The 24,835-nt window shown below is 36.7% G+C and overlaps 1 protein-coding gene across 1 annotated transcript in view; it reads left to right on the top strand.

Moving 5' to 3' along the window:
• caly (ubiquitin carboxyl-terminal hydrolase calypso) overlaps positions 1-24,835 on the top strand; it is a 218,206-nt gene that overhangs the window by 64,177 nt on the left and 129,194 nt on the right. The window contains exons 6-7 of the mRNA XM_081762552.1: positions 5,114-5,548; positions 16,964-17,142. Coding sequence (XP_081618678.1) covers positions 5,114-5,548; positions 16,964-17,142 — 614 coding nt within the window. The remainder of the gene's footprint in view (positions 1-5,113; positions 5,549-16,963; positions 17,143-24,835) is intronic.

Here is a 24,835-nt window from a genome sequence, read left to right as displayed (position 1 = left end):
ATGTTTTGCAACTGATCTTAACGTGTTTTCTCTTCAACAGCAGCTGATCATCTGCTGAACATTGCATGTAAAAGGAAGAAAACCAGTGCTATTTTAGTATTGTTCGAGAGCACTGAACATGCAATGTACAGGGATCGCAAACATGCAGTGAAAGGGGAACTGGAAATAGGCGGTTCAGACGATACGAACACTACATTTTTCGATTAGTTAACACTGGATGCACAGGTCCCAATTTCAAGATGGCAGCCATTATTTCAAACTAGCGGGCTCTACACTATAGGGCACAATTTTCGGTTTTTTAACCTGTCCCTGGTCTTTAGACCTACTAGCTATTTTCCATTTTGTGGTAATTATAAAATGTGTACACTGTTGAATGAAACTTGAGTTCGAAATTTTGCTGAAGGAATAAGAATCAAGACTGAATTTCCAGCAACACAGTGTTTCTAAACATACCAGTATCTGTTGCTGGTCCAGGAAAATATAAATTCGCACCTGCAAATTTCTACCCACACAGTGAGCCTTCCAATATTGTCGAGATTAGTCTGGTTTGCTGGAAATTCAAGAATTCATTCGAAAGCAACATGTAGCTGGACACTGCATGTACATGATGTTGATACAAGCAACATACACCTAATAACAAAACAGCTTTATATATATATATATATATATATATATATATGAGAAACCCATCTGAAAATGGCCTTTTCTCGGATTTAAAACATTCTGTCTACCGGGCATGTTTCTTTTATATTTCAGACAGTGTACTGTTTCTCTGTAACCTGCAAATACATGCTGTCACTACATACCATGTACAGTTCATGTTTATGCAACCCTTTTCTGCTAAAACAAACCACCTGGAAATCCTATTTTCCGTATTAAAAACATACCATTTACCAGACATCTAAACGACAAACTCCTGCTAGATGAACAGTTCTCTGGAACCTTCATGAACATTCGGCAATACAAGGAAAAAACAGCTCATGTTCACAGCAGATTTCTTTTGAAATTCAGCATAGCTGAAAATCACGTTAAAAAAACGGAACACATTATATGTAATGTGCAGAAAATTTTCGTTCAACATTTAAAATACCGCCTGGCCTGGAACGCAAATGTACATGTTTACAATATCGGTGGAGTACAGTGTATGTGTTGGTACCGTTACATACGCAGACACGTTTTCACTAAATACCACGTGCTACATATGAACTTACCATCGCTGATCTGCACATGTCTGCAGCCCGCAACATTTCTTTCTGAGCATTACATGTACATGCGCGTCGCACAGGTACTGATCAGTCAATGTACAGTGCACACATGGGATTTCATGTCAAGACAAGAATTATTACATTCAAAAACAGGTGTTATTTCCCGGATAAGTGCCTGTTCCTGTTCCAAACCATTTACTTTACACGTAACACCTGTAGCACATGAGCAAAACATGCGAAAACAAGCACTGTACATTGCCTGTTTTCTCAAAAGTTTTTATGAGGGAATGCATACATTCTGAATTGCTGTTTGTTCCTTAATGTTAGGGTGACCATAAAATTTTCAGCTGAAAACGGGACAGGTTCTGGCTTTTTAAAAATCATAAGAAATAAGAAACAGGTCAGTACGTAAATTAGTTCCTGTTTACCTTAGCAACAGCTGATACATTTATATTGTATGTTTATATTTACATACAATATTTATATTTACATTTATATAATGTGCTATAAAATATAAACAACATTTAACTTACAATATAGTAGGACATGATGCTCTGACATGAAATTTGGCGATTAAAAAATCGCGTTTAAATTTCCTCTACCTACATACAATTTACTTATATTTTTAGGGACGTAAGAATGAATATGAAAATTGGCTATAAAATGGCTAGAAGTGAAAAGAATGTAGCTAGGATTGCTACTGGTGCTGAATTAGCAACCCTAGACTTTTAGGTCTGCTCTTATCAACGCTCTGATATCATAACTTCCCCTTCTCTCTCCTTTTTTGTTACAGAGTGGAGTCAGGTAATTTTATACTTATGAAAAAGGAAAGACACGTTGAAATTTGTTCAAGAAACAAGCAATTACTAAAACTTCTGCTGCCTTTCGAGCAGTACTGCGAAAAACAGATCATGTTTAATGTAGAGAATTTCAGTTCAGTTCTTACCTCTTTGTTATTGTTAATACTTTTACTAGGAGTAGAGGTCGTAGAGGAAAAATTATTAATAATTTTACAAGGTTTGTTATTTACTTCTTTCATTTGCTTAAAACGGGACAAATACTACTTTTTTCCATCTACTGACGGAACGGCCGGGACACGCCCCTGAAACGGGACATATGGTCGCCCTATTTAATGGCTTCTTACTGTGTACTATGATGCTTCAAGTTCACCTTCTGATATGTCTTCAATCGTTTTTGCTTTTGAAAGAAGTCTTTCCAATTCAGGAATTATAAGGAAGTACCTAGAAAGTGATCGCAAATTTTATGTAATTCCTACGATTCCACCATTCACTTTTAAAGCTCTGTTCTTGTATTCAAGAGTTTCATCAGCACCCAACGCAGAGAATGGGCGGGAAGTCTTCTTTATGACCCAGTTACCTTTTTCAAACTCTTTCCACAAACACGGATCCAAAGCTCTTGAAGACATTGCTTCAGCTATAAAATATGCCAGCATTGCAGAGTAGCTGTACATATGCAGTGCAAAGAAGTAAGGAATAAGTGAATTAATTGAATCTAGGTAGTCATGCCAATTACCACATATAACGGCTTTAATGAGCTGGAGTAAACAGTCAGTCATTTTCATGTCTTCCCGCACTACTTTGAAAGTCACATTGCAGTTTTTGTTTATTTCATCAAAAGCCTAAACTTTTTCCATAAATTTGTCTTGTTTGACTATACGTAAGAACTCCTGTAAGTCATCTCTATTATGAGAATTGTTTCTATTAATCAGTTCGTTGAGTTTTTGAAAGGTATCTGAACAAAGATATTCTTTCTTGAACATTTCGAAGAGCTATAATAAAGAGCCACAAAAATTCTGGAATGGGCTTTAATAGAACTTGGAACATGCTTTCCTAATAAAATTTGATGAACTGTACTTTCACTACATCAGATTTGCCAAAAACCGGGAATTCCGGTTCCGTCAATGAACATCCTAATAGCACGAATCATGGCCATGCTAATGTGTTAACTCACCAGGTCGGAAAAAAAAACTTGCAGAGATTGTTGTGACATGATGAGTTGTACTGGTCTGTATAATCCCAACTCCAAAGTCAACCCACATTTTGCAAATGATCCACACACGTGAGTATTTATTTTCTCAATACGAGAGAGCAAGGTGAGCTGAACGGAACGGTCAGTGGGACTAGCTGGTAAGACCGGCAAAAGAGAATACTAAATATGTGGATCGGAATGAGGGTGAGAGAGAATCTATTACTTTGATATCGTCTTATATTTAAACTCCTGTATCATGAAAAGGAATCGACCGATTTAGATTTTCCTTACAGCAAAATAAAGGTCTTACACTAAAATTTATGTCCTGGAAACTTTTTTCTTAAATTTAATAGTTTCGTTATTATTTGACAAAATCCTCAAATTTGGATGTCGGAAGATGTATAAAATGCCTCGTAACCTTTTAATTGTCACTTGTATGAAAAATGTTACTCGGCATAATTTTTAGCTTTAAACTAAAACTTTCATTTGACGCAAACAGAATAAAAATTGGTTAAGTGGTTCTCAAGATAATGCGTGTTAAATAGTTCGAATTGGCAGCTATATTGGCATTAACTTGTATGCAAACTTAAAACTGCGCCCTTACTAATTGACTTATTCTTATGTCCACACCTCGAGAACTAATAGAATGATTTTGATTTTCTTTACAGCAAATTAAAGGTTTTAAATTGCACTAAAATTTGCCGTTTAACGTGTTTTCGTAAACCTGACAGTTTATTTGTAATTTGGCAAAAAACACAAGTTTTGATTTCGTTGAGTTTGAGTTTAGCGTGCCGTTCAGCAGCGAGGCTATATGAGACGTGGACCTACTGATCAACGTGGAATCCAAACAACATGAGCTCCCGCCGGGAATCGAACCCGGGTCTCCCACGCTAAAGGCGCGTATGCTAACCGCTTAGCCACGAAGGAGCTCAAATTTTGATTTCGGAAAATCCCCACGTACTTTCTTAATTATTGCTTATATGAAAAAATGTTCCTGAACATAATTTTTAGCTTGAAATTAAAGTTTTCATTTGACGCAAATAGAGCAAAAATCGGTTGAGCGGTTCTCAAGATAATACGTAATAAGTAGTTTGAAATGTCGGCCATATTGATGACGCCACCACACGCTCCCTAAGGGCTGGAAAGAGTGACACCATAGTAATTGTTCATCAGGAATGTGAGAATAATCGAATATCGTAAATGGCATGTTTGTATCATCAACTTGCACACGAAAGCGATTTTTCTTACAACTGCGTCCCTGCTAGTAATAGATATCGTGAAACTTTTCCCCGTAATCAATTAAGCGTCCCAAAAATATATTTTATTTCCACTCTAATCTCTCTATTAAAACCGTGTCAGAAATCAATCACTTCGGTTTTAATTTTCATCATTATAGAGTGAAAACGGTAACAAATAACGAGAAGCCCTTTTCTGCAATTAATTAAGCGCTTTAAGAGTATATTCCATCCCACTCTAATCTCTCTCTACTGAAACCGGAAGTAGTATAAATATACTACCTCTTCTAGTTCTAATACTAATTGAAGAATATCACGCTATACAAACAAACTTCGTCACGTGGTGTACGCATGTCACTGTTGAAAATGAAATGAAATTTTTGAGTTTTACGTCCCACGGTTATGCCGGTTAGGCTAAAGGAGACAGCGATGATGAGTAATGAATGAAATGGTGGAATGAAGAAAGTGGGGGAAACGGGAGAACCCCGAGAAAACCCACACACACGGTGTTTGTCCACCACAAAATTCGCTTGGCGGGAGCAGGGTTTTTGTTATTTTGTATATATATACAGTATATATATATATATATCGTATTTAATATGTAAAGCAGTCTATTAGAAAAAAATAAGTATTTTTTCTATCAAGGAGAAGTTATATTTGTGTTATATATATATTTTTTTTCAGGCAAATTGTTTTGGAAGCATTACAGCAGCTTGTGAAACTCACTCATCCAGAACTGACTTCTGAGACAAATGGCACTGAAGAACCAGAAGGAAAGAAAGACTTCGAATTAACAAATAATACAACACAGTCCAGCCAAGAAGCCGCTAAAAACAAGAAGGAATCTCCAAATGGGGCAAAACAGGGTGAAGAGGTAAAAATTAATGGCTCGAAACCTTCACAGCTGGAGTCGAACGGAACATCAGCAGCAAAAAAGATTCCTGCGACTCAAAAGAATGGCGTTGTGAAGACAATAGCGAAGAGTAATACTCCACCGGCGCCTCCACCATATTTGCCTCCCCATCCTATTTTGGAAACGCACAATTACGCCAAAAGTCCTCTTGCTGCCACAATTGATGAAACTAAACCTTCTAAATCATCAGCCAATTATGAGAGCAGGTAAGAATATTTATTTAGCGTGTTCATACTGCGAATCTATTCGCGAACATTACCTTCTGATTAATTGAGGGGCTTAGTGGAAAAGGGGCGTATCCCACATTGGAATGTTTTCGAGAAACAGAAGGGTTTGCGTTGCAACTGACAAAAGTTTTACTATGGAAGAAAGGTACATAAATATAACAATACATATTAGAAAAAGGTCTGATATGTTTCAGAAAAAATCACCATGCATCTTCCTTGTTATCTTTATGAAGAAATAAACATAAAATATGCACATGATCATGGTTGCGAAACCAATACGAACTTTCTATATTAATGAATCAAAATGAAAGTTCCAATACACGAATATTGATGTAACATAGAGAATAACACAACAAGTTAGAACATGTTCGTCTCCGTCAATAATGTTCACGTACTCCACTCAGTGAAAAAAATATCACACATGTTCGTGTCGCCACTCAAGTAACATGGTTTCGAGAACAAAAATATTTCCTTCGTACGGCAGCACTCTAATATGCTAGAACCGTACACACTGCAAACACAACATTGCAGACGAGTATAATACACATTATATTGCACAATAAACCAGGGGCGGATCCAGGGGGCGATCGGAGCGATCACCCCCGCAGAAGAGTAAACCTTTATTATTTTATATATATAAATAAAACCTATTCCAAAGTTTGGAGCCCTTAAAAGTAACAGTATGACAACCCACCGTCCCCCCAGAAGTCGGTTTTGGATCCGCCCCTGCAATAAACCATTACCCAGGGCACAGTACTCGCGTCTCTGAAGAGACACTCCACTTCATACAATCACTCGAATCGCTACTGTCAATATCATCTACCCCTGCGTGGTTCGCGTTGTCATTGTTCCATTTTAGAGATCTATAATATTCATAGTGGATGGGTGGAATGTAGTTTAACATGCTCATTAGATTATCATACTTAGGTTTCTGAATAGGTCTTCCTTCTGGATACTTGGATGCCAAAACCATATCTTGCAGAGAGTGCGGTCGTCCTCTTTCTCGCTGCAAACTTAGAGTAGTCTAAGACTCACACGTCAAGTATGTGTATTTTATCTAGACTAGTTGGCTGCCTTTTAGAAATTTCATGCTACTCGCTGCTCTCATATTAAAGATTTTTCCATCTTCCGTTTTCTTGGGAAATGTCAGAACAGATCGCAACGCTGATACAACCTTCATGTCTTGTGTTGTCATTTCGATGACTTGAAATGGTTTCTTTTTGCGTGTTGTCTTTATCAGAGTGGCCCATTGAGCGGGGGTGTACACAGATTGTGTTTTCTTCTTCGCTCTCTCAATAATACCGAAATCAGCATCACATGAGAGAAATGTGTGGCCAGGAACCTAAAATCTATGTTCTATTGTCTGGAGGTCGGTGACGTCTAACGAATACAGCCAGAGTCCCATAATGACAGAATTTTTATTTTACCCGACGCACGAATCACTATACACTATTAAATTACGTCTGTTGCGAATATCCTCTGGTAGGTGCATCATCACCCGAAGAATACAGCTTCCAACTTCATCACTACCACGAGACACGACAGATTCTGACCAGACATACATAACTGCAGAATCATCATGACAGAAATGGAACCCAAAACAATATGTTCACAACTGCCGCAAATAGAAAACAGTTTCCGTGCTTATCATCGGTGTTGGAAGCGCTAGTTCCAGATCCATAGCAACAACTATAGTGCTGCTGTTAATGTATTTGCATTCCTGTTTTGCATTTCTCAAAGATTGGTAGGCTGCTTCGGCTTTACGAATATATATACCGTGCTGTAGTGAGAACGGTATCTTGGAAACGACCTAATATGATTCCTCACAATATCTAGTTTTTCTCCAAAATAGCATGGGGGTGGTTGTGATGTTTACTTCGACGGTCCTCTTTGGGAGAATGCAATGGTTTGGAAGGCATATCATTCGTATGTGTTCTGGATTCACCACAGGCGGTACGCAGTCTACGTTCAGTGTTATCATGGGCATTGCAGAATGCTTGCTTGTAACAATTAACTTCCATTCCTGATAATGAACGAAGAATATAATGAAAAGTATTGGCGCGCCTGGACACATTCACATTTTTTCTGTCTTTAATGTACACACGTTCACATTCTGACCTCCTGATTAGCCCAAATAGATAGGCATTTTGCATGTTGAAATCTTGCATGTTGTAAAACGAAATGAAAATATTATCTTTGGTTTCAGAATCGATATCATTCATATATCTACATCACTCAGTTCTGCAACACCTCGCATCACTTCGCATTTCATCCGGTACTTCCTTACCTGTGCGTCCAGCGTAACACTTTCCTGCGTTCCTCTTACGCTTACGCTCATTATCCTTCCATTTGTTTTCGTTGTTTCTTTCGTAGTTTAACAGGCGAATTTCCCAGACAGGAATTACTTTCAACGTCCTGCACAGCAACCATTATTACTTTCAACAGCAACATATATCAGCGGTCACACTTGGCTGATTTCTAGACTCACAACCAATGACAGATAGTGTTATATCACCACAAACTCAAAATATAGCTGGAAGCGGGATACGTCATTTTTCCACTCAAGAGTTGCAGCTGAAAGGGGATACGTCATTTTTCCACTAACATTTTTGATACAAATATTTCCTAATTTTCGTTCTACGCTTATGGGATTCACAGTATACCGAGCCGAGTCATAACACTTCTTCTCAATATACCGGATAGTTCCATATATCCAAATATGTAGATATCTCGATTTTCCGAATTTTGTGGGATACGCCCCTTTTCCACTAAGCCCCTCAATTGTTATTTTACCTGTAATTACATTAAACATTATGCTCATTACTAATATTAAGACTGTTCCTGGTTCTTTACTGGCACTTCTTAGTATTGGGAACATGCAGGTCAGCTTGCTGCATTTTTGATACAGATTAATATAGTGCTACATCACTTACCTTCATCGTGTGTTTTCTTGGTAATGTTCTCTTGGATTCGAAGTTGTTACACTGTGTGATACTTCTCAAAGTTGTTGGAGCACATCGTTGGTGACAGCACTCCACATAGAAACTCCATTATTGCAAAAGTCTTCCTCGAGTCTAAAATCCGGTGATTGGGAACGTTTCTGGTTAAGACAGCATATAAAAATATCTTCAAGATAATGATTTCTTTATTTCATAATATATTTTAACTCTTAGACTATATTAAGCTAAAATTGTGATATTGGTCTTTATTTTTTCGTTATTGTGACGTTAGCATGAAAGGATTGATTAAAGAGAATGACCCTCTGAAAGGAAACTGTCTAAAGGCATTTTTCTGTTGAAGTATTCAGTCTTTATTACTATAGTGTTGTTCCTTTCCCAGCTTCAGCATAAAGTCCTTACATTGTACATTCTGGTTCGAGATCATTCTTCCTTTTCGTAGAAATATAAGGAGAAAGGGTGAACCCTGGTTATTCTTGTTTCTTTCAAAATCTCTGTTATCGTCGTCTGTAGTTAGAATTACATACAGCAAAGGCTTAATTTCTTAATTTCTATTGATCGGATGACGAGAGTTTTGTATAAGATTACGGTCGGCTTGAAAGGTCGATTCCGTTCAATGAAAATGATTTTTTTTTTTTTTTTTTTAAATCATAATTTGCAGTATTTAAGATTCCTCTTCTAGGTGATACGTATGGTGGGTAGGAAGTAATTCCCTATTTCCAGGTGTTTATCGTAAAATTATGTAGATATTGCAGTTGAACGTGTTTTACCGTAACAAGCATGCCATTAATTATACCTTTTTTCGTATTATTACTAATATTATTTGTTTTAGATATCAGAGATAACTAGTCGACTGGCCTTCGAGAAAAGAACTAAAATTGCTGCGAGATGAGATGTGGTGGTCTGTTGTCCAAATGTAATGGTAATGGTGTAGGAATCAACATAATAGATTTGCTTTTCTGAATGCGAAGACAATCCGAAAATTGTCTCGGAAAAATTAACAGCTTCCGGTGGTGTAGCGAACATCCAGAAAGGTGACAAGCTTTCGGTGTTTGAAGAAGACATGAGGATACTGAAAGAGATGTTCAATCGTAGTTCTTTCAAATATACCTAAGTACAAGGAGGTCCCAAGAAAAAGTGTTTACACTTACCATGCAGTGTATGTTGTTTTCCACAAAGGACTGTAGTATCAACTATGAAATCATCATTATATGAAGGAATTTTTCCCAACAGGTGTGCCTACTTAGCAACTTGAAAAATTACTTATGTAATTCATACAAGAAAACCACGTTTTAATTAATGCTTTGAGTTTAAAAGTTCTGTTGATTTTGCAGAAACTTGTCAGTTATAGTAGTTCTGTGGGAGGTGCTTTACGGACCATAGGAGGAATGCGCACCCCCTGCTTCCGGAATCTTGTGACAGACGTGTGGAACTTTGTGAAACAGCGCTTATATGGAGGGAAAAGTAAGCCGACTTGTTCTACAATATTCCTTGGAGCGATCAAGGCATGTTTCATGTAGTATTTCGTTAATATACATAGCAATCACTATTGGGCAAATGAGGATCCATAGATATGCGTAAAAGGACACAGGAGAAGCAGACGAATCTGGTAGATTAACGCAGTATAATTTCTTTTGTATTCTTGGCTCTATCTGCTGCTGCGCAAAACATGAAGACTGAACATTGATGGAAATGTTACTAACGTTTGTTGTTAAGAATTTCTTCATAAAAGAATTTATGCAAAACGATGCTCCCTCCCGCTGAACTTTGCCTAATTTATTAGAATTGGGTCAACTGTCATTTTATAGGATGATGATACGACTTCAGTGGTTTACAGAATTGTCAGCATGAAGTCCAGACCTCATCCGTGTGATTACCTTGTGTAGGTGATGAGTAAAGGAATATGTGTATCAAAGTAATTTTCATACTTTCGATGAACATGAAAATAAAATACTAAAGTCCTATCCAATGTCCACATCAATTTCCTAAGTAAGGCTATAGAAAATGTTCCTGTCCGTTTAGAGGAAGAGTTGAACATTCTGGGGTCTCATCGTGATGTAACTGAGAAGCAATGGTATATACCAGGGATGGCCAAAATTATCCGGATTCCGGAAAATTTTACTTTCCGGATTTCGGAAAAATTCCGGAATTTTTCCGATTTTACTTCCCGGAAAGTAAAAATTCTGGAATTGGCCATCCCTAGCTAGTAGCTGTTAAAATAATAATAAAAAATACACCATAATGAATATATACTATAACTTGTATTAATTTCTTGTAGTTGAAGATGTCTTATCACTTAGGTAGAGAATTACTACTGCAGTTAGCCTATCTACTGCTTTATGAGGAAGGTGTTATTTTCACACATAAAAAGTCGCCCGTATGTCTCAAACATTATCGTGTTCCCACCTGCAGCTGCTCCAAAGCACTGCAAACTACTTTTTAACCAGACGAAATGCAGTAATGGAAAAGAAGTCTCAACAACTATTCTGATAACATTCGCTTATTGTCAACATACCTATGTACAGTAAATATAGATTTATAATTTTTGACTTTACGAAGTATACAATGTAATTGTTCAATAATTAAAATGAGCAGACATTCATTAATTTATATTAATATAATAATTAATAAAACTAATAAAAGTAGAGTTTCTATTTATGGTATTCTAACCCAGGTCATGTGGGTTTTCGATGGCTAATGTTGTGTTTACAAATTTTCCCGTGGTTCTCTCGGTTCCCTTTCTTGTATTTCTTCCATCATCACTCATTAATGAATTTAGTTTACCAAAACTCTATAGCCCTATATTCATTCTGTCCGTCAGTTCGTCAGAGAAACAGTCTCAAGAACTATTTGATGGATTACCATCAATTTTGGCCACGATGTACAGTGTCAATAACTAAGAATCGAGTTCCCTGATGAATGTAATATTCAAACCGAAAGCGGTACGAATCAACCATTTCCGGTTTTAACGTTAATCACTGTACAGTAAATATGGTAATAGATAGCAAGAAGCTGTTTCCTGTAATCGACATATATAATATTTATGTAGATAGAATGGTACCCAATTTGTGCATCTGCTGAAAATAGTGAGCTTAGATATTTAGGGAGCATTTCCCGCTGTAGAAAATGTGTGCTTGGTAAAGAATGTAGAGAATTAGCTGGATCAAACGGGAAACAAATGAGAAAGTGTTAGAAATAGTAGGAAAAAAGAACAATTTTAGGTGTAATAGAAACGAGGAAGAGAAACTCGTTGGAACATTATCTTGAAAGGAACTGCGTCATGAAGGACATGCTAGTACATATGGTGGCAGGAGAAACAGGGAGCGGCGAAAGAGGCTACAGTTGATGGATGCTATTAAAACACAAGTAAAGTAGTATAGGTTTGATTACTTGATCGGTTATGAGTCAAGTAGTGTAGGATTGATGCGTATGCATTTTTAAGCCTAGCTGTGACTTACTATATCTTATTGATCTATGCTGAATTTTGACACCACCGAGGTGAAGGTTGACTAGTCATATAACTTCAAACATGGATAGGAAATGTCGCTTACCGTACAATGTGAATATGTTCGAAAAAATGTATCCCTTGCCTTTGTGAATATGTTCGAAAAATGTATCGCTTTCGTCGCTCATAAGTAGCAGCAATGTAAAGCAGATGTAAATCATCGATTTCTTTGGTCTTGGTCAATTCATTCATCTTTTCACCTTTTCCAGTTTCTCAAAATGCCATACTACAATCGAATGATCAACGCCTAGTTTCTTTGCAACTTCTCGTGTTGTTTTCTGCAGAACTGCTTCGGGGATCAGGTTCAATTTGTAGTGTCCAACAACCGAACGACGTTAGTGATCTTCCTTATCCTCCAAGAGTAAGTCACTACGACAGAATTTTTAGAACCAACCTTCTATTATATGTTTACTTACATTACCATTATTTATATCTCACTTTCATTAATGTTTCAATTTGTTTAGGGTCATCTGCGACCGAATTTAAACTTACGCTGCATTGGAGTTTGGAAAATTGTATAATATTTTGGCTTCCTACCGTCTCAGGCATGAAAATAGATGAATACACAGATATATTTCCTATGACATATATTTCTACAATCTGCTAAACATAAGCTTTCAGACGATATTAACAAGGGATACAACCACTATATTTTATTAGGGATTAGACTTCTGAGCTGTCGGCATCTATGGCCATTTAGCCCGTCACGTATGAGGGAAGACATCCCTCGGCGAGCACACTATCCTATGAAAGGGAAGGAAGGAAGCGGCCTGGGACCTGTATGTTAGGTACCATCCCGGCATTTCCCTAGTGTGAATGAGGGAAACTCAGGGAAAACCTCACTCAAAATGGCTGACCTGAAAAAGCCGTTACACTTTTTCCACCGAGTGTCCCCACCGGGAATCGAACCAGGGACCGCTTGCACCAAAGACGAGAGTGTTAGTGACTACGCCACACGGGCCAAAGCATATTTTATTATCATTGATATGTGAAAATAAAAGTTCCCGAATTCCTACATTAATTTTGTGCAAACCAAGCGAATAGGACACGGGAATATCCTACAGTTCATCAGAATAATGTATCCAGATAGCTTCAAAACAAATTGTTACTTCATTTTGTGCATATCATGCTGGGTTCAGAAACGAGCCGCCACTGGTCCTATTAATAAATTATTCCACAAAGACTACTGTTTGTGTTATTTCCAAAAGTCAAGTACAATAGACTCTGCACTATCCGGCCTAGTTAAGAGACAGAAAAAGAAAGAGAGAAAACTCCGTAATAAAATTAGAAATGTTTTGTAAACGATCTACTAAACTTGTAACGCTTTCATAAAAACGCGACTGTGCCAAGAAGAAACAGTCATCAATCAAGGGCATTTTCAAAATCTAGAAACTATATATTTTGACTCTTTTAGGCCTAGTTAATTTTGATCGCGAAGCGCTAAGAGTGATCCGTACTACTTACGGCAGTACTTCAGTGCAAAAGTTGAGAACTCCTGAATTACATTTTTTCATGTTTCCTGCAACTAAATTAGATATTATTAAATTTATTCTGCCCTTTTATTCTTTTTGACTTCCTTTTCGTGTAATATCGTTTAAACATATTTTACAATATTAACAAATATTTATAAATTACTTGTCTGTACTAAGTATTCATGTAATATTAATAAGACGAAATGTGATGTAAAAAGTGTGTCTTTAATGATATGTGTGGAGCAACAATCATAGTACTCCAATGTACCCGGCATTTTTGTTATCCGACTTGCCCTTCTGCAACATTAGACCGGATAGTTGGTAGACTACTGTATTTACGACACACGAGATGGGAAATTTTCGAAGGGAGACGAAAAAGGCTTGCCTAGAATCGATTTAAGACGAGAGAGAACCGTTTGGGAATCGAGGCGATACTTTTACAAAAAAATGAGACGAGACAATAAATCTTTTTTCTCGTCTTGTCTCGTTTCGTGTGTAACACTAATATGGACATTTTAAGAAAGTAATTGCCATCCCTCTTCTGCTACTGCCCCGTCGAACCTCCAAAAATCCTTTCCTAGTGGTACCTACTGTATGTCTTTTCCAAATTTCTAGTTTCTAGCTTAAGCTGTTTGGCCCGAACGTTGATCAGTCAGTCAGACACTCACTCAGTCAGGACTTTTTTCAAATATAGAGATATATATGAATACAGGCCGCTACTAAGGGGGAAGGAACGTGCCCCGGGCGTGTGGTTGGAGGGGCTTCTAAAAGGGCAATACATAGATAGATGTACATATAAATTAGGGGCGCCGAATTTCATGTTTGCCTCGGGTGACATAAATCTTCTATGAATAAGGAAAATATAATGTCCATGAAGTTGACAAGCCACTTACGTCAGACCCCAATTTCGACTTTACACGTCGCTAGTGCTACATTAGTGTTCAATAGTGACTCAAGTCGTTAGTACTCCACAGATAACTTGTACCTTTTAAATGATGAGTACAGGTCTTGTAACTGCATGCAAATAGGCCCACATCTAAGAATCTTCTCAAAAATGAGGTTAACCGTTAGAGCAATGTAAGTGCTCATTAGTGCCATTAATATTAACGTTAATGCCTCCATCGTACAGCTCTTGAGTAATAATATGACTTTAACAACTTTATACATCAGGCTCACCTTATTAAAATTAGCCAAACGAACATGATAACACCACGCTCTTTGTTAGAGTCTCAATGCGTCCTTCAATTCTCGCGAACATAATGCGCAATGTGGATGTGCTGCCTGACGTGCCCAAGTTAGTTACTTTGTTGCAACTATTGTTTATCTGTTATTTATTGCTAGTCTGTAAAGTATTTCTTACATTATTATGCCCTTGTTCTCCTTGATAATCATTGCGTATTTACAATTAGTATCTGTATTACTGTTAGAAGATATCAAAAAACTATGGATAAAACCTGCTACTTAATGGTTCATATTTTTATTTTACAGTACATAAACTAATAATAATAATAATAATAATAATAATAATAATAATAATAATAATAATAATAATAATAACAATAATAATAATAATAATAATAATAATAATAATAATAATAATAATAACAATAATAATAATAATAATAATAATAATACTATTCCAGCATAAAAGTTATCAATTGCATCACATTGGCAACAAGCGACGCATATTTTAACTTCATAAAAATTAGTTTCTCACGATTTTGTTAAAAACTACCAAAGATAATTTATGTTCGTTATGTCATTTTGTTTATCTCGGTGTGATATGTATCTTATCTCTGGATAATATCACAGTAAAACAAAAAAATAATATTAGGAGTACATCGTACTTTTTGGCTACATCTCATTAACCATAGAAAGATTGAGTAGTGTACTTTAGGATGTAAGTTTTAGCTTAACTTGCATCATACATTCTTACGATTACAAAAAGGAAAACAATTTTTCCGAATTCCGGAATTTTTCCGATTTTACTTTCCGGATTCCGGAAAGTAAAAATTCCGGAATTGGCCATCCCTAGTATGTACTAAACAACGTGTGGGGTAAATGAAAAAGTTGTTCTAGTTTTTATATTTATGAAGCACACATTTCTAAAATCAGGGAGTTATTCTCCGCCCACTGTGTATAATTTGTACGTATAATGGTCGTCTAAGTCTTTACGGAATTACTCTCAGGTATAATTTTGACACATAAACTCATGTTTTGTGTCAACTGCACTACCTAGGTATATTAAGATGAGAACTTATATTAATGTAAAGTATATTGTTGTTCGACACAAATGATCCATACTGTAATGTAAATCAATATTAATGAAAAGAAAAGACTTCTTTAAGATATATGAATAGAAACTGAACTCTAGAACAAGTAACTGTGCTCGTGGGTTTTCTCGGGGTTCTCCCGTTTCCTCCCACTTTCTTCATTCCACCATTTCATTCATCTCTCATCATCACCGTCTCCTTTAGCCTAACCGGCATAACCGTGGGACGTTAAACTTAAAGATTTTCCAGAACAAGTAAAGAACGAACACGTTGTGAAGAGAATGCAAAATAATATGACACGTGGTATAAACCAGCGAAACTGACACGTTAGCTTCACTTTTTGTTTGATCCTGTTATCCTTTTTTCATTTAATATTTGGTAAATTCGTATCAATTTTTACAATGTTATTGGTATTTAACGAAAAAAAGAAATAAAAAATGTCCAGAGATGAAACATATACCAACCAATAGATCTTAGTGAGCCAAACAAAATGATGTGCATATTGGTAAAACCCTATACGTAGTTCTCGGGAAAATGGGGGAGAAAAACAATTAATTTGTAAACAAACAAACAAACAAACAAAAAAAAAGACGCTGTGCGAAAGACATGCAACTTACTGAGATGAAACTGATATTGAAGAATACCTTCAAGTTATTCACTATTTTACTAGCATGACGACAGCGGATAGTGTGATAAATGAGATATAGCCTAAAATTGTCATTAGCTTTCAAGTTATAATTTCTGTTTAGCCAAAACATTGTCAGACGGCACAGTGACACAGTGATAGATGGCTTACCTCTGGTGCGTGGGGTCCCTGGTTCGATCCTCGGCCAAGTAAGTTTGTGATGGACAACACTGTGTCCGTGGTATTTCTCGGGGTTCTCCCGTTTCCTCCCACTCTCATTCCACTAATTCTTCCATTATCATTCATTTGCTTTAATCATTGTCTCCCTTAGCCTAAAGGGCATAACGTAGGACGTTAAACTGAAAGATTTCATTTAACTAAAATATTGTCCCAATGTATTTATGATGTATATCTTTCTAATTTCCTTTTGTCAAATTTCAGTTTGTCAAGCAAATTGGGCGCGTATTTCCTTTTTCAAGATGTGTAATATTTGTTAATGTTTTTTTATTTATTTATTTATTTATTGTAACTATACATTTATTGTTTTTCTATTATCTTCTAGTTCAGTAGGAAGTATTAGCGAAGAAAGTGACATCGAGAAGGTAGATGAAAAGGTCCAAGACTCACTGTGCCCCCCTGACTACTCCACTCCACTTACGATCCAAACATCTCCTGCACCAAGTAGCTCTAGTACTGATACATCGTCGGAAGTGGGATCAGCGTTTAACTCCCCAACACAGGGTAAGTGTTTCATTAAATTATATAAAAGAAAAAGAAGATATAATTTACCAACATTTCTCTCTTTTTCTCAGAATGTTTTATTTTAAATTCTCAATTTTCACAGAAAATAAGCTTTAATGTTTCGACAAATTCTTTTACTCCCACACTTTATTTCATATTTGCATATTTATCTATTAACAAACTACAGATACCGTGTGCGTGGGTTTTCTCGGGGTTCTCCCGTTTCCTCCCACTTTCTTCATTCCACCATTTCTTTCATTACTCATCATCACCGTCTCCTTTAGCCTAACCGGCATAACCGTGGGACGTAAAACTTAAAGATTTTATTTCAAACAAATTGCTTTTAGTTTCTTTAGACGCAACTGGGCATAAATGTGAGTATATGCAAAACAAATGGATCAAGTACTGCTTCTCTGACACATGTTACCCACCCCAACCGCAATATTTGATTGAACTTCCGTTTTCTCAGATGGGAATAGGTGCAAGTGATACATCAAATTAATGTACAATCTTCTCGGAAATTCATCCATTCCCATTTGAAAAAACGGAAGTTGAATCCAATATGGCGGATCCAAGTTTGTGGCCGGGCTGGGTAAAATTCAGGGTTGGAAAAAATGCCATCTTTTATATGGTTTTTTAATGAATTTTTATTGGCCACTTGCTGTTCAAGATGATTTTCGAAAAAAGATTAAATATTTTCGTAGTACACTGGTGATAATGCACCTTAATATATCAAATTTCGTTTTTGTAGCATCAGCGGTTTTGGAAATGACTTTTGAGTGTCACTGATAACTTTTTTTTTTTTTTTTTTCTAATTTAATTTGTGTAACACCAGTGGTTTGCAAAATGACTTTGAATGGCCATTGGATTTAATATGACATTTCTTACTGCATTTGGCTCAAATAATTGTATTGTTATTGGAATTGTACACACACGTACAGAATTTTTACTCAATTGATCACCTGGAGGTGGGTGAAATTTTAGTTGCAAAAATTTGATTGCCATTTCGGAATACTGATGCTAATAAAATTATTTTAAAATAATAAATTTTCCAAAAGTGATGTTTGAAGCACATTTCATGTTGTGTTAAATTTAGAATATTTTCTGCAAGCCTGTAAATTGATTGTTGTTTAACTCAATAATTGTATTGAAGAAAAACAATATTTGGAACATTCAGATCACAATGGATCCAAGTACATTTTCAATAATGTTCAGTTTTGCTCAGCAAATTAATGCTATTTCAAAACGTAATATCTTCACAGTCAAAGAGTACGAAATAAATTAAAATAAAACCACGTAAAAGGTCGTGGGCTAGTTTCATATGACAGCCGCTAGACAGGGGCATCAGTGGGGGCGGAGGGTAGCCGCGCCCACTCCCACTCTGATTTTCAGATTTTGGAGGCAGTAAGGCAGATTTAGAAACTTTGTGATAAGCAAAGTCCAACAGAACAAGATTGGAGTCCTTACACCGAATAAATACAAAGTTAATATAGGTAATCAAAACTGGAAAGTTGCTTAGGCACAATTTCCAGAATTTTGAGCAGGCCCGAAACTCGAAAGTAGAGCCACCTTTGGGATTGTTGGGTCAAAAAGAAAAAAAAAATACAAAAGAGCAATATAAGCCTAGAGCTCCTTGCTGCCAATGGAAATGGATCTTAACTGATCAAACTCTTTCGTTTTTTTAGGGCTTTGCACAGCAAAAGGTTTCTAAATCTGCATTACTGTCCCAAGATTTGTAAGTCAGGGTATGCGGTAGGAACTTTTCTCGCACGTATGAAGTATAACAGAGGCCACAAATTAAAAGGGAAAACAGTTATCATCTTCGATATGTATTGTAAGGAAATCAAACGCGCGTCTATTTCAAAGTGACCAATAGACCAAAACTGTATTATGGCCATAGATGAAAAAAATATATAAAACGAGGAACAAATCAATCAATCAATCAATCAATCAATCATGAGATGTAGGAAAAATCTTACTGACACTTTTGAAAATGTGCCAAGTATCTGTTAAATGGTGCTGAATTGGAGAGAATTGTACCAATTTTTTTCACAAAAGGGGTTGAAAATTCCAGCGTGGTACCAACGGACCGATAAATGACAAAAAGGGCTGAATTTGATAATTGTACCAAGTGTGGCAACACTGTAAGGGAAGAAAACACTGAACGGGATCACTATTTTCGATATGTACTGAAGTGTCTTCTGAACGGGATCACTTTTTGGTAATTTTCTTTCCCTGGCTTTTTTTTTTTTTTTTTTTTTTTACAAAAATGAAATAAAATAAAAAATAAATATGTTTAAAACAAGCCTTAAAAAATACACGTGTTTAAAACGTATATAAAATTTGTTTTAAACAAAATCAATTGTTTAAAACAAGTTTTAAACATGTTTTCAACAAAACAACCCTGGTAAAATGTATCAGAGAACCAGTACTTGATCCAGTTTGTTTTTACATATGCCCACATTCATGTCTAGTTACATCTAAAGAAACTAAAAGCAATTTTATGTCCGAGCGTTATGGTAGTGTATGATTGAATTCCGGATATATATGAAGGACCCTAAATATGCAAATTATCGGTATGGGCCGCTAAAATTAGCACAATACACATTGCGGCGCGGAGAACTTTGTATTTGAATCAATTTTACACAAATCGCAAGTGGACACTTCGCGAATGTACCTTGTTAGTGTGGATTGGCGGTTCAGAACGGGGTTTATCATCTGCATTCATCAGTCGGAGTTAACAGTGCCATCAACACTGATGTCTACATTAAGAAGTGTTTGATTTCTGGGATATTTTGGTATAGCAGCTTTACAAAAAGGGTTGGAGAGCTAAAACCACATAGCATCTTATTCAGCGGATCAATCAAACATGAATGTAGTGTTGTCAAACGCACTTTTGCCAGCACGAAGAAAAGGCTGCACAAAGTAGGTCTAAAATGACCATTTGCTATAGTTCTTAAGTTCTTTGTCTCACTATAGTTGTGTTCCGTGTTCTTGTGTAACTGAACTTGAAATAAAGTCTCTCTCGCCCTACAGTTTACGTGTTTTCTTTGTGTGTCAATTTTTGGTCGAACATACGTAAAGAAAGATAAATGAAGGTTTCATTGTGGAGAATCGGTCCAGAAGTTTTTGAGTTAGTGAACTACATGTATAGTTATCTTAATAATATACAGGGTGTTAATGAACTATACTGACAAACTGTAAGAGGTGATTCCTTACATCAAAATAAGAGAAAAAGTGTATATGAACCTGTGGGGAAAAGTGCTTAGTTTAACAGCTAGGGCTGTCCAAAGTCGCGAAAAAGCCAAATTTCAATAGGCCCTATTTCAAATTCCAGAAACTGTGGATGGTGGTCCTTCTCAGCTTAAAAGAAGTGACGCACATGCAAACCAAAAATGTATTTTTCATTAATTTGCAGTGGGTGTACAGAGTATTCCATACAGGGTGAAATTCCCAGACATGCCATCAAGCGAATTTTGAGATACGCTTTGACTTTATGATTGGTCCAAAGTAGGCAAACGATAAGCTTTGATAGCAGTGAACACAGAATCCTTTGGCGCGATGTTGGAAGTGTTAAGGATCGTCAGCAGCATGGTTCTTCGTACTTGGTAAACGCATGCTGCTTCAGTGTTTTCTTTCACGCTTATAAGTGAAGAAAACGTGAAATATACCGTGACGAAATACATCGAATCATACATTATTCCAAATACAAAAAAAAAAAAAAAAAAAAAATAATAATAATAAATAAATAAATAAATAAAAAAAATGGAGCTGCCGGTTTTTAAACTTCCGACTTTCCTCCGAAGCATTGGATGTCTATTGTTGTCAAGGCTTACCGTTTTTCCTTCTTTGGATCCTCCTTGAATTCAGGATATATCTGAAAACTCTATTGAGAGCATATCTGAGAATTGCACCCTGAGGGAATACCATGTATACCTATTGAAAATTGACGAAATATGCATTTTTGGATGGTGTATGCGTGGCATAATTTACTTTGATAAGGACCCCCATCCACAGTTTCTGGAATTCGAAATAGGGCCTGTTGAAATTTGACTTTTTCGCGATTTAGGACAGCTCTAGCTCTGAAACAATGCACTTTTCGCCATAGGTTCATATCAACTTTTTCGCTTATTTTGATGTGAGGAATCACCTCTTAAAGTTTGTCGGTATAGTTCATTAATACCCTGTATAAACGCATGTAGTTCGCAACATATAAGATGCGTGAGGTTGTAACACTGAGGATGAATGTGCCTGGCTGTTGTTAGTGCTGTATTAGCTAATCGTCTGTAGTACGTCATTCGTACTAGAACGAAGGGTGTTTTGAAGCGGGCAGTTTCAAAGAGCCCAAAATGTGAGTGAATGGTTAATTGGCGCAGATGTTTCTAAGATGGCCAGTACGGTGGCTCTTCCGAGAAACAGTGTCCGAGGTAGAGACCTGCACGGGCCGAATTTTTCGGCCCGAGCCCAATCCAGCCCGAACGTACCTAGGCCCGGCCCAGCCCGGGCCCGAAAAGTTTTGGAGATTTTCGGCCCGAGCCCGGCCCGGTCCAATAAGTTTTTAAAATTCTTGGCCCAAGCCCGGCTCGGGCCCGATAAATTTTAAGTTTTTGGCCCGACCCCGGCCCGATAAGTTTTTTAAAAAATTAGCTCGAGCCCCAATCTTTCTCAAAATTTAGTACTAAATTTGACCTAACCTCAGAAACATTTTCTAAACTCTGGTTCACAACCTGACGCTTGCCTCCCGAATGGTACCATTGCCTCCTAGAACTTTGCCTGTCATCGAGGGAACAAAAACTCCATTCCCTGTAACAAAAATCTAACTTAATTGATTTAACAAAAGAGATATGTCTGTATTTTCATTAATTTCGATCGTGTCTGAAGAAGGATATGCTAGATATCCGAAACAGTTACAAATTATAATTTAAAATAAAGTTAAGTTTTAAGCTTTGGTCAGTGTCTCTTTTGTTAAAACAATTAATCCAAAGCCATGAATAGTCTTAATTGATTTTTAGCATAAAGTGAAGATGGCAATATTGTTTAGCGACAGGCAAAACATTCCCACCCCTTCTTGTTATATTTTGAGTTCAGTGAAGGTCAAGGTCAGAGCTCGATTTACCGCATAATGCCTGCAATCCTCTATAGTGAAAGTGGAGCCGCTAAGCAACACAAACTGTAAATAGCTATTGCATTCTTTGTAACATTTTTCACGGACACACTTCTTCAACGTTTGGCTTTATTCCAATTATCGTTTAACGAAAGTCAGTAATTATTAATTAAAGAATTGCAATTGATCAGCCCCAGCCCAGCCCGACCTGAAGAGAAATCAGTGTTTGCCAGCCCAAGCCCGGCCCGGCCCAAAGAAATAACAAGAGTCAGCCTGCCCAAGCCCGGTCCGTGCAGGTCTCTAGTCCGAGGTGATGACAGCCTAATGGCTAAATAACACAAGCAAGAGAAATATTGGGCAGAAGACAAACATCAGTAATGGGGATTGCCGAGCATTGAAAAGGATTGTCACCAAGGATCATAGAGCGAATGTAGGAAAGTGAATGCTGAACTCAATCAACACCTGGAACAGTCTGGTATGAAAATCACAGTCCGATACAAGTTACATAACGTGAACATCCGCAGTTGGCTTGCAATTTCCAACTGCTAATCATCGCCAACAATGCTTTAGCGTAAAGAAAATAGTGCCAAAAACATGCAAAGTAGATTGCTTATAATTGGAAATGCACGATATGGTCTGATGAGCCCTCTTTCACCATATTTTCAACAACAGGCTGTTTATGTATACCGAACGCCCGAAGAAGCATATGCACTTTACTGTCTCCTCCCTGCCGTAAAACGTGGCGACAATTCTATGACGTGGTGTACTGATATTCCGTGGATCCTGTGTTTATACTCAGATGATGCATAACTGCCAGTGATTTTATGGACATTTTAGGTGACCACTTGAATCTGTGATCGAGATGTCGTTTCCGGCCAATCGCGCGATTTTCCACAATGGCAATGCGCCAATTCACAACTGGAGCTGTTGAGGCGTTGTTTCATTAACATCGGAATGATCTGCATCATTTCCCATGGCTCACCCAATCCCCAGATATAAACATTATTGAGTACCTGTGGTCAGTTCTGGAGTTCAGACTTCACAGCAAGTATCCTTCTCCGTTCTCGCTGACGGAACTTGACCGCATGAAAAATGGTAAAGTATTCGTATGGAAACCATTTATAACTTATATACCTCCCTTCCATGACGAATCAGAGTTGTTCTACAAGCTAATGATATTCCTCACCACATTAAGCAGGTAAGTTGAATTTTCTGTAACCATATTAGCAGTTCTCGGATCAAAGATTGGAAAAAGCGTTAAGATTAGTTTTCATATTGTTGAACTATAAAACTTAGTTGCACTTCTATAATATTAGTTCTAGTAGTAATTACTAATGTTAATGATAATTTTTCATAGTTATAAGTCATTCTCGATGTGTACGGAGCATTACAGCTAGTTATTGTTACTAACGAAGCTACAAATTTAAGCGAACCGTTTTCCTTTTTTTTACCTTCCATTAATTGTACTTCTGTTTCAGAGTTCATTCCCATGGAGAACTTAAAGTTTTAAATGAAGACTCCAATTTCTGATTCAAATAATGAATAGAAAGATTTTATTAAAATTGAGTCAAATAAATAATTGTGAGCAGTAGTAATAAATAGCTGCCAAAATTGTGTATATGGCAGTGAAGACATGCAGTATAAATTAGAATATTTTTTTCACCGCTTTTATTTTTACCCCAGAAATATGTGTTAAATTTCCATTGCTATCTCATCAACTCAGATGCTGGCTTTTTTTTTTTTTTTTTTTTTTTTTTTTTTTTTTTTTTTTTTAAATTCTGTATCTAAATTACTAGATCATTTTGTAAATAAATGCGTATTCCTTTTCCTCAACTCTTGTAATTTATCTGTTAAATATGAATATTTAAAATTATGGTGCTGGAGAGGAACTGCAGTGACTCAATGGCAGCAGTGACGAATTCACTTTAAATTGAATTGAAAGAGGTCGTCAAATTGATCTGTCCACCCAGTGTAATTGCCTGTACGAGTTTTTGAAAACATTTGGTAGTATGAAAAGGCAATGGAAGCACAGTTTACAATATAGCTCGTTTCGGAAGTAAAGATATTATTTTACTTCTAGAATGTGTCTAAAGATAACAGAAATATCAAAAACATATTACTACTAATTGTTCTTTACAACCCATCTACAAGGGCGAAATTTGATTAACATTATTTATTTACGAACATAATTCCATATACAGCTTGAACGCGTGGCCTAAGTATTAATACTTAGTTTACATGCAACTAGTTTGTATAGGGAGCTACAAAGATACTTCATTCATTTGCTGTTATCATTCGAACTTTGTCGCTTAGTTCTTCTACTAAAGTACGGGATATTGCTGAAGTAGCTCTTTTCTTGCACTAAGTTCACGATATCTTTGAATTCGCTAATCGATTTCGAACCGATCCTGGGAGAATCAAGTTGATAATCAACATTCAATACTGGTTGAAGTAATTAAACAGAATCCAGCAATGGAAATGAGCCCATCCGATATGAGATAGCACCAATTGCGAAAAATCGATTTCCAGAGTGGTAAAATTGATTAAGTGAAAATCTATTAGTCCACAATGTGTGTGTGGGGGGGGGGC

This window comes from Thermobia domestica, chromosome 6 (genome assembly GCF_964235325.1).
Source record: "Thermobia domestica chromosome 6, izTheDome1.hap1.1, whole genome shotgun sequence".
NCBI lineage: Eukaryota > Metazoa > Arthropoda > Insecta > Zygentoma > Lepismatidae > Thermobia > Thermobia domestica.
Note: the sequence above shows the minus strand (reverse complement) of the source record. Positions and strands in the feature narration are given on the sequence as shown.